This window comes from Sus scrofa, chromosome 6, assembly GCF_000003025.6.
Source record: "Sus scrofa isolate TJ Tabasco breed Duroc chromosome 6, Sscrofa11.1, whole genome shotgun sequence".
NCBI lineage: Eukaryota > Metazoa > Chordata > Mammalia > Artiodactyla > Suidae > Sus > Sus scrofa.
This window is the reverse complement of record NC_010448.4, coordinates 71893653-71906650: the sequence shown is the minus strand read 5'-3', so window position 1 is coordinate 71906650 and position 12998 is coordinate 71893653. Positions and strand designations below refer to the sequence as shown.

The window sequence follows — 12998 nt, the reverse complement described above, 5'->3', positions numbered from 1 at the left end:
CAGAGTACCTTTTGAGGACATTGGCAACTAAACGTCCAAAAGCAGCTCCACACAGCAGAGAAGGCACAAAAAGGCCACTGGGAACAGAAATGCCGTAAGTCCAACACGCAAGTACGAAATAGAGGACGAAGAACAAGGCCAAAGTGATGGGGCTAAAAGTGCCTGCAAAGCAAGAACAGACCGACAGAGTCTAAGACGGCTGCCTCAGCTCCCCGAGGTTCACCTGCAGTGCCAGAGGCAGAAACCCGAATCTTGTCTGGGTTGGGATTACAAATTAAAAGTCCTGTTCTCGCTCAGAACCAAGAGCAAGACTGGCTGCGTCTGAGGATCCACAGGAGGGGCAGAGGAATAATCATTTGCTTCCTGCCAAAAAACCCAATCCCCCAGAAACTCACCATCCTGGTGGAAGAGCTGGAGGATGGCCGACTCCTGGGGATTGAAGAAGAGTGTGGCCATGTCATTGTAGGTCTCGTTGGGACAAAAGAAGGTCTTGATACTTGAATTCACATCCTCTGATGTGACCTGAGGGGCAGGATCCAAAAGTTAATGTAAGGGCCCTTGACCAGGGCACGTGAGACTTCAAGGGGGATGCCTCCAGCTCGGTCCAAAGAGTCTGGCTTGCAAGCTCTACCCATAAATTAAACAGGCAGTTAAAAACAGATGGAGGAATTCCGTCATGGCGCAGTGGAAACAAATCTGACTAGTATCCCTGAGGGATTCCTGGCCTCACTCAGTGGGTTAAGGATCTGGCGTTGCCGTGAACTGTGGTGTAGATCACAGACACGGCTTGAATCTGGTATTGCTGTGGCTGGGGTGTAGGCTAGTGGCTACAGCTCCAATTCAACCCCTAGCCTGAGAACTTCCATATGCTGTGAGTGCAGCCCTAAAAAGACAAACAAAACAAAACAAAAATACCCAGATTAATACCCAAGAGCAGCCGACTGTGACACTGTGCTCCTTGCACCTTGAGAATGAGAGAATTAGGAAGAGGGCTCTTGTTCATCCACATTCATAACAAAAATGTGACTGCAATTTTGATTCACCATAGGCCTGGCTCTGCTTCCTCTCCCAGCACCAATTCTGTGAGCAGTGCTGCTGGAAGTCCAGCCCGAGGGCACCAGGGACTGTGGAGGACGAGGTGAGGGACTGACAAGTGGCCGGGAGTGGACAGGTGTCTGTGGAGGAGTGTCCAGGGTACAGCTTGACCTAAAGCCCCAACATCATTCTGAATGGAAAACCCACATACACGTGGCCTGGTGCGGACGCCGTGCTCCTGACGGCCTCCGCGACCTGGTTGAACAAAACCCCAGCTGGGAAAAGAGCTTTTCTCTCCGCGTTCCGGCCCTCCCGTTCTCCTCATCACTTTGGGGGAAGGCGAGAACCTGGCACTGCTGGACTCATCAGAGGTCTTTGTGTTCTGGCTGGTGATTTCCAAGAACACAGGGGGTGGACCTCGTACCTACCAGTGGGCCAACAACTGGAATGTTACTGCCAAGCTACCCAGGGAGATGACTGCTCCTGCATTCGATTCTCTCAGTGACGCTGGAAGGACGCCCTCATGTGAACACTGCTAATGGTACAAGGTGCTGGGCTTCTGTAACCCTACCAGCCGGGTGAAGGCTGCTCTAGGAAATAGAAGAGCGCCCCCTACCGGCAGCGCCTGGCAGGGAGTTGCTGGCAAAGGGGACGTGTGGGCAGAAGAGTGAAGGGTGGACAAGCCGAGAGGACCCCTGAAAAACAAACACGTGCAGTGTTCCCCAAACTACGTCTGCAGGACCCCCATCCTGAAGGGGCTTGGCAGAGTCCTATGGTCAAACGCGGACAGAAGTATCAGCGCCTGCTGGAAATCAGTGTCTGCAAAGAGCAGAGAACAGGTTCCATGATCAGATGGATTGGACTCTCCGCTTCCACGATCTGGGGACCTTAGGAAAGGTTATTTCATTTTGCGAAGCTTCTGTTTCCTCATCTACGAAATGGGAACAGCTCCTACCGTGTGCCTGTATTACCAGCTGAGGGGTCTTGGGCAAGATCCTGGTTTGCCTCAGTTTTCTCATCGGTAAAATGGGGGTGACACTGGCCAACGTGGCAGTGGTGAGGATCAAGTGGGGATGTGTGGGCAGGGCTGACGGAACACCTGGCAGCAACAAACATCCCAAACATTCATACCACTTCTTGGAATTTCAAAGGTCCTGGGAAGTCCTGTATTAAACCTACTTAGCTCTGGTTTACACACCTGATCATGGAACCTTTTTCCTCCTGCATCATGTGTATCAGTGGTCCTCAGAACACACTCAGGAAAAAACTGGTCTAGTAACAAGGTGGCCTTGGGGAACAGCTAGGAGCAGAGATCAACACACTTTTTTGCCTGTAAAGAACCAGATATTTAGGCTTTGCAGGCCATATGCAGTCTCTGTCATATACTCTCCTACTGTTTTTTCTTTTTTCTTTCCAACCCTTTAAAAATGTAAAAACCATTCTTAGCTTGGGGGTTGAACAAAACCGAGCAGTTGCCAAGGGCCAGATTTGGCCCACAGGCTGCAATTTGCTGACCTCGGATCCTAGATGTTCACTGACTGTTCCCTTTGGCAGCCATTCAAGACCAAAGCCCCAGGGGGCTCGGAGCACCAAGTGGCAGAACCTCCAGCCTCCACTCTAGAGGCCAGCTCTCAGGCTCACTGGGTTGGACCGAAAAACACAGGGTAATGTAAGCTCCAATGTCTGCCTCACTGACCCTGCTCTTCAGGGAAAAGTTGTAGAAAATAATGTATACTCTGGAGAAAGGAAAAGGAGAAACACAAAAAGGAAGTATGTCAGTAAATGATCTAAACCCAGCAGGAACCAGAAGATGCGGGAAGGGCCAAGAGACATGTGCCCTGAGACAGGCACCTCTTCCTCCCAGGCCAGGCTGGTGGGCACATTTCAGGGGTGGAGGGGGCCGAAGAGCAAACTGAGGCTCGAGGAGGAGCAGACAGTCAGCTTCCCGAGGGGCGGGGAGACGGGGCGGGAGGGAGTGGAGTCTCCTCCGTGATGCCCAGGATTTTTTTTTCTTCTGCTTTTTAGGGCTGCACTTGCGGCTTATGTAAGTTCCCAGGCTAGGGTCGAATCAGAGCTACAGCTGCTGGCCTACGCCACAGCCACAGCAACGAGGGATCCAGGCCACACCTGCCACCTACACCACAGCTCACGGCAATACCAGATCCCTACCCAGTAAATGAGGCCTGGGGTCAAACTCACGTCCTCATGGATACTACTTGGGTTCGTTACCACTGAACCACAATGGGAACTCGACGCCCAGGATTGTTCACAAGAGTGAAAAAGTGGGGATCCGCTGCACATCCTCTCAGCAATCTGATGATGCATGTGTGGAACAAGGACCCCAACACATCTACCAGCTCTAAACAGTGGCAGGTCCCACATTTCTGGTGTAGGATGAAGGCAGCGGCTGCACTGGGGTTACCTGGAGCTGGAAGGAGTCGTTGCCGACTTGCCCCGCCGAAGACATCTGTCGGCACTCTCCCAACACCATGGAGGCCACAAACACCACCACGGTGGTCACCAGGGACACCAAGAGGCTCTCCAAGACCCTAGGGGCAACGCACAGTGTTACCACAGAGGAAAGGTCACCAGGTCTTGGGGACTCAAAAACGGCCTACCCCCACCCGCCCTTCCCCCAAGAGCCGGCCCAGCAGCCCCGGGCAGTCAGCGCTTGTGCGGAACTCATCAGCCACTGGCTGCGGCTGGCAACGTGTACGTGAAACGTGACGAGCCAGTAACACGGGCTGCTGTGGCCACACCGTCTCCCTCCGAGGAAGGGCAGGGCCTTCTGTTGCAGGGCTAGGCAGGAGGCTCATGAGAGCTCGGCCCTCGGCGGGGCCAGGGCTGCCTTGCCAGGCATCTTAGTGGCCAAATCCAGAGAGGCGGGGGCCAGCCGGCTGCTCGGATACAAATTAAGCTCGGCCTCGGCCTTTTGGCCGGTCTGAGGAATCTCGGGCAAGGACACGACATCGAAGCTGGTTGGGAAAGCGGGGTCCGTTCCTCGGGAGAGACGGCCCGGTCCACATGGGGCTCAGGAGCTGCAGCAGGCGGGGGAGGCGCTGCACGGGTACCTGACGAGCTTAGGTTTCGGGTGCACGTTTCGCATGCGGTACTTTGCAAGCCTCTTGTTCAGACAGTTGAATGTGGCTCCCAGGAGGCCCCCAGTGACCCCCATCACGACGAAGAACCCCAAGTCCATAGCTGTCCAGAGATGACATTTTTTATCAGAGTCAGAGCACTGAGAGAAGGGGCGAGGGAGGGAGAGAGAAAAACCAGAGTGCCCATGAGAACAGGAAGGGACAGGAGCCGAGAGACAGAGACAAGAGGCCAGGCCGCCTGCTCTCTACCAGAGCCGGCGCAGCGCTGGAAGCGGCCCTGGTGAGCAGAGGCTTTCGGGAGACCCGAGAGAGGGACGGGCACCTACCCTTCCGACTGCTGCTCCCTGGCACTTGACTTAGGAGCAATTTTCACGGGTCAAGAAAGAAATTCTGGGGGCAAGGACAACACGTACCTTAAACTCGCCGAAGTTCAGCAATCCAGGGAGCTGGAAGGAACCCCAACTTCCAAACTGAATCCCAGAACGAAAGAAGTTGAGAGTGAAGGTGGCAGACATGGAACAAAAGAGCTAGAGGACAGGGGACAAAAACAAGAACATTTCTGCCTTAGGTTTTTCAGCCACCGTACGCAGCTGTTTGATGTGGGATCTCCGTTTGCAGACCAGAGGTTGAACCGGGGCCACAGTGGTGAAGGAGCAGAGTCCTGACCACTAGGCCACTGGGGAGCTCCCACTAGAACACTGAAGAGTGACAAGCCCTGCTCTCTGCCAGACACGTCCCCGTAAACCTGCTGCTCCAAGGAGAGACCTGCAAACCCTGGACCTGGGAAACATGGCAGCAAGTACACCTCAAGGGGGAGGAGCTGGAAAGCAGGCTGCAAGAAGTTTGCATTCAGGCAGCCTATTTTTTGGTTTATTTACTTGTTTTTATGGCCTCACCCACAGCATATGGAGGTTCCCGGGTCAGGGACTGAATCTGAGCCACAGCTGCGGCAATGCCAAATCCTTTAACCCACTGTGCGGGGCCAGGAGTTGAATCTGTGCCTCTGCAGAGACCTGAGCCGCTGCAGTCAGATTCTTAACCTCTCGTGGTTTCAGAACTCCCAGAGACCCTACCGTGAAGGACTACTCGATTTATAGCCTATTACACACCAGACCCTGGGCCAAACCAAGAAGAGTAAGGACCAGGGGAAGACGTGCTCCCCGAGGGAGGAGAAGGGGCTCGCGTGTGGCTCTGCTGCCACCCGCCTCAGGACCACGGCCGGCCCACGATTCAGGGGCCATGGTTCGTCTGGAGAGGATAACAGCAGTGTGACAGGACAGGAAGAGGATCACCAGGGGAGGGACACAAAGTCCACGGTCTGGAGTTCCCACCGTGGTGCCATGGAAATGAATCCGACTAGTTACCATGAGGTGGTGGGTTCGATCCCTGGCCTCACTCAGTGGGTTAAGGATCCAGCGTTGCCATGAGCTGTGGTGTAAGTCGCAGGCACGGCTCAGATCCAGCGTTGCTGTGACTGTGGTGTGGGCCGGCAGCCGTGAGTTTCCAATACTGCAAATTCTCTTGGTCTCATCAAAACTACTGGTTAACTGAAACTAAGGACTAGGAGTTCCTGTTGTGGCTCAGTGGAAATGAATCTGACGAGCATCCATGAGGACACAGGTTCGATCCCTGGCCTTGCTCAGTCCCCGGCCTCGCTCAGTGTGTTAAGGATCTGGCGCTGCAGGGAGCTGTCATGTAGGTTGGATCCCGTGTTGCTGTGGCTGTGGCGTAGGCCAGCGGCTGCAGCTCCGATTTGACCCCTAGCCTGGGAACCTCCATATGCCACAGGTGCGGCCCTAAAAAGTCAAAAACAAACAAACAACCCAAAAAACTAAGGACTAAACTGTTCCTTTTAGCACTGTGAAGTGTCCTTCATTTTAGCAACCCTCCCCCGCCAGACTCAAAGTCCCCTTTAACTTTAATAAACTCCTCCCCAGCCCTATTTTGGTCAGTGTTTGCGTGATATCCCTTTCCAGCTCCTTTTATTTTCAGATATTTATACTGTATATAAAATATGTCTCTTAAAACCAGTGAAAGTGGGGGAAAAACCGCCAGTAACCGCAAGGACTAGGAGATACCCAGTTGAACGTTGGGGGTGTGGCCTCACCACTTTCCACGTGAGCCCCTGGTTCCAGAAGGACGAGCCCTCCTCCAGACTGAACAAGGTACCCCCAATGGGGGCCCCAAAAGCTGCAGCGACTCCCGCGGCTGCCCCTGCTGACACAAAGTCCCGCTTGTCCCTGAGGAGAGAGAGGGTTTGTGTAGCTGAGAAACAGCTCTCGGGCTGCAAAAGGCAGTTTTTCACTCTCTCATGCAGCAACGTTTTAGCATACACAGACCCACGAACAGTCAGGGCTCGTGAAGGGCAGGTCTCTGCGGAGGAGGACACGGTTCACCTATGACCCAAACGCCCTCCCCACTGGAGCCCCAGCAGGAGCACAGGCTCCCTGACATTGGTAGATTCTAAATGCTCCAGAAAGCCCAGCGCCAGAGAAAATGTGCAAGTGTGGCCGCCGGCAGAGGGGCAGGCGACAGTGCCCACAGGAACACCGACCACAGCAACACCGAGGCAGGAAGGGAGACCACAACCCTGACCCTGGGCCCCTGACTGCGAGGGCCTTGCTGGTGTGCACGTAACCCATGCAAACCCCGCAAGGTGAAGGGTACCCCAAAGAGACCCTCCAACCCCGAGAGGCAGCTGACCAAGCCAACAAACTCCATTCTCGATAACAAGTTCGAGGACTTTTTTGGTCACATGTATATTCTCGGACCATGTTCTTCATTGTCCGAGATGCTTCTAGGCCCTATGTTAGGACAAAGAGAGAAGCCACTGGGTCTGCTTGGCCCTCGTGCTCCTTATTTTCAGAAGAATAATTCAAAGCCCATCTCCTGCTTCCTAAGGGTCGGGTTTCGTGTACCGCCTGCCCCGCAGGAGAGGCTGTGACCCGGGCGAGAGCAAGCGTAGGGTCTGAGAGGCAAATGAATACCTTGTTGTTTCCAAAAAAACCCCATTCTTAACTTTCCCATACCTGTCACTTCGGAAGTAGGGGAAGTTAAACTGGATCTTCCGCAGGGAGATGCTCTGAAACTGGAACGAGAGAAAACTGAGTCAGAGGGTCAGAGCTGAGGAGTCTCAGCGCTGGGAGTTGCTGGGCCTGAGGGCACTTGGGCAGCACACCGCAAGGAGTCAAGGACTGCGACTGGAAAACGAGAAGTGACTTTACGAAGGCCCCTCTTTTTTCTTCTTTTGGTAGTGCCTGCAGCATGTAGAAATTCCCGGGCCAGTGATCAAACCCATGCCACAGCTGTAACCAGAGCCACCGCAGTGATAACACCAGATCCTTAACCCACTGAGCCACCAGGGAACTCCAGGGGAGGCAGTTCTTTTTCTGCCCCCAATTTCTAGGCTCTTCAGAAATTGCATTTGGGGAGTTCCCATTTTGGCTCAGTGGTAACAAACCCAATTAGTATCCATGAGGATGCATGCAGGTTCGATCCCTGGCCTCACTCAGTGGGTTAAGGATCTGGTGTTGCTGTGAGCTGTGGAGTAGGTTACAGTTGTGGCTTGGATCCCGTGTGGCTGTGGCTGTGGTGTAGGCCGGCAGCTGCAGCTCTGATTTGACCCCTAGCTTGGGAACTTCTGTATGTTGCAGGTGCAGCTCTAAAAAGGCAAAAAAGAAAAAAAAAAGAAAGAAATTGCATTGTGTACACAGTCAACAAGTCAGAAAGAAAACGAGGAAACAGCTGAGCAAAGGGTTGGTAGGAACCGAAAGCTGCTGCAGAAGATAATGTGAGCTCTGCTTGGGGCAGCCGCAGAGGAAGGGCCAGGAGGGCCAACTTTCCAATGGCTCGACAAAATCTCGGGCTGCTGCCCTGTCCAAGCTGGGCCTCCTTCCACCTCTTAGCTCACTTCCGGGAGGTGGGTGCTGGATGTGGACCAGATGAGGCAGGAATGAGAGAGATCAAAAGATGGTCTCCACTCCTTTGCTCACAATCACAGGGAGGGAGGAAACTTCCTGCTCCTAGATCATGAGATGCGAATGTCAGTAAGTGACAGTTTACAAGGAACTGAGACCTCTCAACGTGGAATAGCCCAGGAGAATGGGAGTCAGGGAGCCCGAGCCTCAGCTCCTCATCAAAGGATGACGATGAGCAGGACAACAAAACTCTCAAGGTACCTCTGAAGAAAGGAATTGGTATAGAGATGGGCTGGCCGAGACAGCACCTGACAAGGAACAGCCATCACCCTCCTGCTGCCTCCAGCGGTACCAGCACAGACTGTGCCTGAAACCATCTCAGCCAAGGCTTCCAGGCTCTAGGGATCTGGCAGCCCTGGGATGCTCCACAAACGACCTTGGGCGGAGGTGCCCGGCAAAGGCTGTGGGAGCAGCAGGTGACTTCCTATTGAGCAGATTTCCTCTACATCCCACGTCTGCTCCTGGGACTCAGCAGGACCTCGTTAAAACCTCGAGGTACCAGCTACCTGCTCTCCAGGGAAAGAGACCACATCATTTTCATACCAGCCCAAACTGACACATCAGATTCCAAAGCCATGTTAGGTTGCTCCCAACAGATTTTTTCCCAAATTCAACCACAGACGGGCCCCTAACTAGGAGCCCACTCTGAGGGACACCCCCACTTCCCTCCCGTCAACCCTTACCTGCGGGAGGCCAGCGCCCACCACCGACCCACTGTGGATCATTGGGCCTTCCTTCCCCACAAAGAGCCCTGGGAACAGGTGGAAAAGGGGAGACCATGAGTCAGCACAGAACAGTTCGGGTCAGGAGGCCTCTGTCACACTGACCCTTCTCTCGACAACTGTAAAACAGAGATGATCAAGTGACTTTATAAGAGAAAGAGTGAGGAGATGCCCATCAAATAATCTTGAAAATCTAAATTGGGGGTTAGCACACCATGCCCTGTGGCCCAAGATAGGCTTGCTGCCTGTTTCTGCACAGCTTGAGAGCTCAGAATGGTTTTTACATTTTCACATGGATACATTTAATAAGTGATTATATAAGTTTAAGTTAATGGCTCCTATTTTGCCTCCTGGCCCACAAAGCCTAAAATATTTACTATCTGGCATTTTACACAAAAAGCCTGCTGACTTTGCTAAAAGCCAACTCCACAAACCAACTAGACTTCAAAACTCAATGGTGTGTTGCTCAGATATCTCTGAATGGTAACTTATTAACAGCGTCTGCATTTTAAAAATAACCCATCAATAAAAGGTACAGAGATCCGCTTGAAGGCGAGGCTTCAAATCCACATCCAGCTCGTGTACACACATAACGCTTCCTGTCATCTTCGCCCCTTGGATGCCTGAGGGATAAAAGTCAGGAAGACCCACCAGCATCACATGCGGTCGCTTACACGTGGAGTCTAAAAAAGAACGCGATGAGCTGCTTTGTACCACAGACACTGACTCACAGACTTTGAAAAACTTACGGGAGTTCCCGTCGTGGCACAGTGGTTAACGAATCCGACTAGGAACCATGAGGTTGCGGGTTTGGTCCCTGCCCTTGCTCAGTGGGTTAAGGATCCGGCGTTGCCGTGAGCTGTGGTGTAGGTTGCAGACGCGGCTCGGATCCCGCGTTGCTGTGGCTCTGGCGTAGGCCGGTGGCTACAGCTCCGATTCAACCCCTAGCCTGGGAACCTCCATATGCCTCGGGAGCGGCCCAAGAAATAGCAACAACAACAACAACAAAAAAAAAAAAAAGAAAAACTTACGGTTTCCAAAGGAGACACATTCGAGGGTGGGGGGACGCACTGGGGGTTTGGGATGGAAATGCTATAATTTTGTTGTGATGATCATTGTACAACTATAAATATAGTAAAATTCATTGAGTAATAACAACAAAAAGTCAGAAAGACCTCCTTACCTCCAGCCACACTGAACAGCACTCCGAAGACTTTGCAGAGCAGGGTCCGCAGACGGACGATTCCCGGCACCTTCACACCATTCAGGTAGCATTTGATCTCGGGTATCCCAGAACCTGCAGCCACTGGCTGATGGGGAGAGCAGGTGCAGCCACAACTCAGAATCCACCAGCTCCACGGCTCACCCTGGACAGCCCCGCTAAGAGGATGAACTGAGCTTCTTCACCAGCAGCAGCAGCAGCAGCAGCAGCAGCAGCAACGCCCGGTGGGCCCATTAAACCAGATGCTGCCCGCCCCCCCGGGGTTCCTGCCTCAGGAGGTCTGATGCATTCCTAACACATTCCCAGTGATTCACATCACCTTGGGGGCCTTTCAACCATCAGAGCAGGCACTTCACTTCCTGAGATTTTCGCCTCTTTCCTCTGGGCAGTCATTTTTAGTTATTTTAAAGGTTTCTGAAGTTTAATGTATTTAAGTTTGAAGTATTTTAAAGTTATTTGAAGTCATTTTAAGAATTCGCCAGGTATTTCTGATGTGCTGCCAAGGTTGAGAACTGCCCTCCTAATCTCGATTTTTTCCTCTATAATCTCACCAGAGGCTGAGACCTTGACTTTCAGAAACACCTCTAAGGGAACGAGAGGCTGCTTGTTCCACAGGAATCGATATACATATAGATTCATATATACATACATGTACATATAGATAGTCTTTTTAGGGCCGCACCTGCGGCATATGGAGGTTCCCAGGCTAGGGTCAAATCGGAGCTGTAGCCACAGGCCTATACCACAGTCACAGCAACGTGGGATCCGAGCCACGTATGTTACCTATACCACAGCTCATGGCAACCCTGGAGCCTTAACCCACTGACTGAGACCAGAGATTGAACCTGCATCCTCATGGATGCTAGTAGGTTCATTAACTGGTGAGCCACGATGGGAACTCCAGGAATCTGTTCTAGTATGTTTAATTCAGTTTCCTGACACTTGGGAAATGGAGATGGGGAAAAGTGAGCGCCGGAATCCCAAAGCTCATAAGCAAGAAGACAACCCCCACAGTGACTTACCTCGATTAGAACAAGAAGGCTGGCGAAGAAGACAAAGGTCAAGTTGAAACCCATGAGTTCAAGGAGGGACAGGGCGAGGCAGCCTTTCTGGCTGCATTCCTCCACCGCTACAGACACTGGGTTAAGGAAAAACGTGTCCGCCACGGGGAAGGTCGTGCCATCACCTTTCTCTTCTGCAGCATGGTGGCTGCTTACTGCACATCTTTCTGTCCCTGTAGATAAACTTTATAAAAAACCCCAGCTGCCTGAGATGTCTCCTAGAGTAGGAACCATTTTATGTATATATGTACGTATTTATATTTTTAAGGCCACACCTGCAGCATACGCAAGTTCCCAGGCTAGGGGTCCACTCACAGCTGCAGCTGCCGGCCTACACCACAGCCACAGCAACGCGGGATCCACTTATACCAAAGCTCATGGCAACGCTGGATCTTTAACCCACTGAGCGGGTCCAGAGATCGAACCCACTTCCTCATGGATACTAGTAGGGTTCATTATTGCTGAGCCACAACAGGAACCCCAAGGAATCATTTTTAAATGATGAAATACTTCAAACGTTATAATGTACAAACACCTGTACTCCCCATAGCGCACGCTTTAATAAACCTCAGTGTTGCATCATATTTGCTCCAAGTATTTTTTTTTTTTTTGGCTTGTCTTTTTAGGGCTGCACCTGAGGCATGTGGAGGTTCCCAGGCTAGGGGTCCAATCAGAGCTGTTGCTGCCGGCCTATACCACAGCCACAGCCACACCGGATCCTGAACCCACTGAGCGAGGCCAGGCATGGAACCCACGTCATCATGGATGCTAGTTGGGTTTGTTCACCCCTGAGCCACAACGGGAACTCCCGAGTTTTGTTGTTGTTAATGAAAACATTAGATACCACTAACAACAACAACAAAACCCTTTGTGTTTCCCTCTCTCCCCTGGAAGAAACCACTGACCGGAAAGGATCACACATCCTCGCCCGAGTGTTTCCATTTGCATCCACGCTGTTCTATGTGTTTCTGAAATTAAAACAACAGCAGTGCCTTTCATGCATGGTCTACAATGTCCTTTTTTCTCTCCCTTAACACATTCTGAGCATCAGCCAGGCTGATACAACACCTCTGGTTCATTTACTTTAACTTCCGCGTAAAATTATATCATATGAACATCGATTTTCGCATCCTCCCTTGTGGTGTGACTTCCACCTTTCGCAGTCACAGAGCTGCTGCAGTCACCATCTCTGAGCATGTCTGAGGGCTGCTTCCAGGACAGAAATTCCAGAGTCAGGAAGGCGTACCGGCCTACGTATTTAACTTGCATTTCCCTGCTGGTATGAAGGCGGCTCTTTTCCATAGGTTTACTGACTGGCTAATGTTTCCCCCCTGAGAACTGCCTGATCACATCCTTTGCTCAGTTTTCTTTGAGGATGTTTAGTCTTTTTTCTTTCTTTTTCTTTTTTTTTTTTTTTTTGTCTTTTTGCTATTTCTTTGGGCTGCTCCTGAGGCATATGGAGGTTCCCAGGCTAGGGGTCGAATCGGAGCTGTAGCCACCGGCCTACGCCAGAGTCACAGCAACGAGAGATCCAAGCCGCGTCTGCAACCTACACCACAGCTCACGGCAACGCTGGATTGTTAACCCACTGAGCAAGGGCAGGGACCGAACCCGCAACTTCATGGTTTCTAGTAGGATTCGTTAACCACTGCGCCATGACGGGAACTCCTAGTCTTTTTTCTTATTGAGATGCAGTTCTCCTTATATTCTGGATACGAATTATTTCTCTGTTAGATGCACAGGGAATAAGACTTTGCTTTTCGGTTTCTTTATGGTGTTGTATTGTTGTTTGCGGTTTTGTTTTTTTGTAAAAACAGAATATTTTCTTCAAGGCGGTCGAGTTTATCAACCCTCCCCTTCCCGCCGTGCCTTCTGGAGTCCTA

General features: G+C 51.8%; 1 protein-coding gene across 1 annotated transcript in view; it reads right to left on the bottom strand.

The window, feature by feature from the left end:
- CLCN6 (chloride voltage-gated channel 6) overlaps nucleotides 1-12998 on the bottom strand; it is a 33105-nt gene that overhangs the window by 8366 nt on the left and 11741 nt on the right. Inside the window, 10 exon segments of the mRNA XM_005664997.3 lie at nucleotides 9-162; nucleotides 396-522; nucleotides 3458-3584; nucleotides 4107-4273; nucleotides 4547-4660; nucleotides 6241-6373; nucleotides 7163-7221; nucleotides 8794-8861; nucleotides 10016-10142; nucleotides 11077-11183. Of these exon segments, the coding sequence (XP_005665054.2) occupies nucleotides 9-162; nucleotides 396-522; nucleotides 3458-3584; nucleotides 4107-4273; nucleotides 4547-4660; nucleotides 6241-6373; nucleotides 7163-7221; nucleotides 8794-8861; nucleotides 10016-10142; nucleotides 11077-11183 (1183 nt within the window).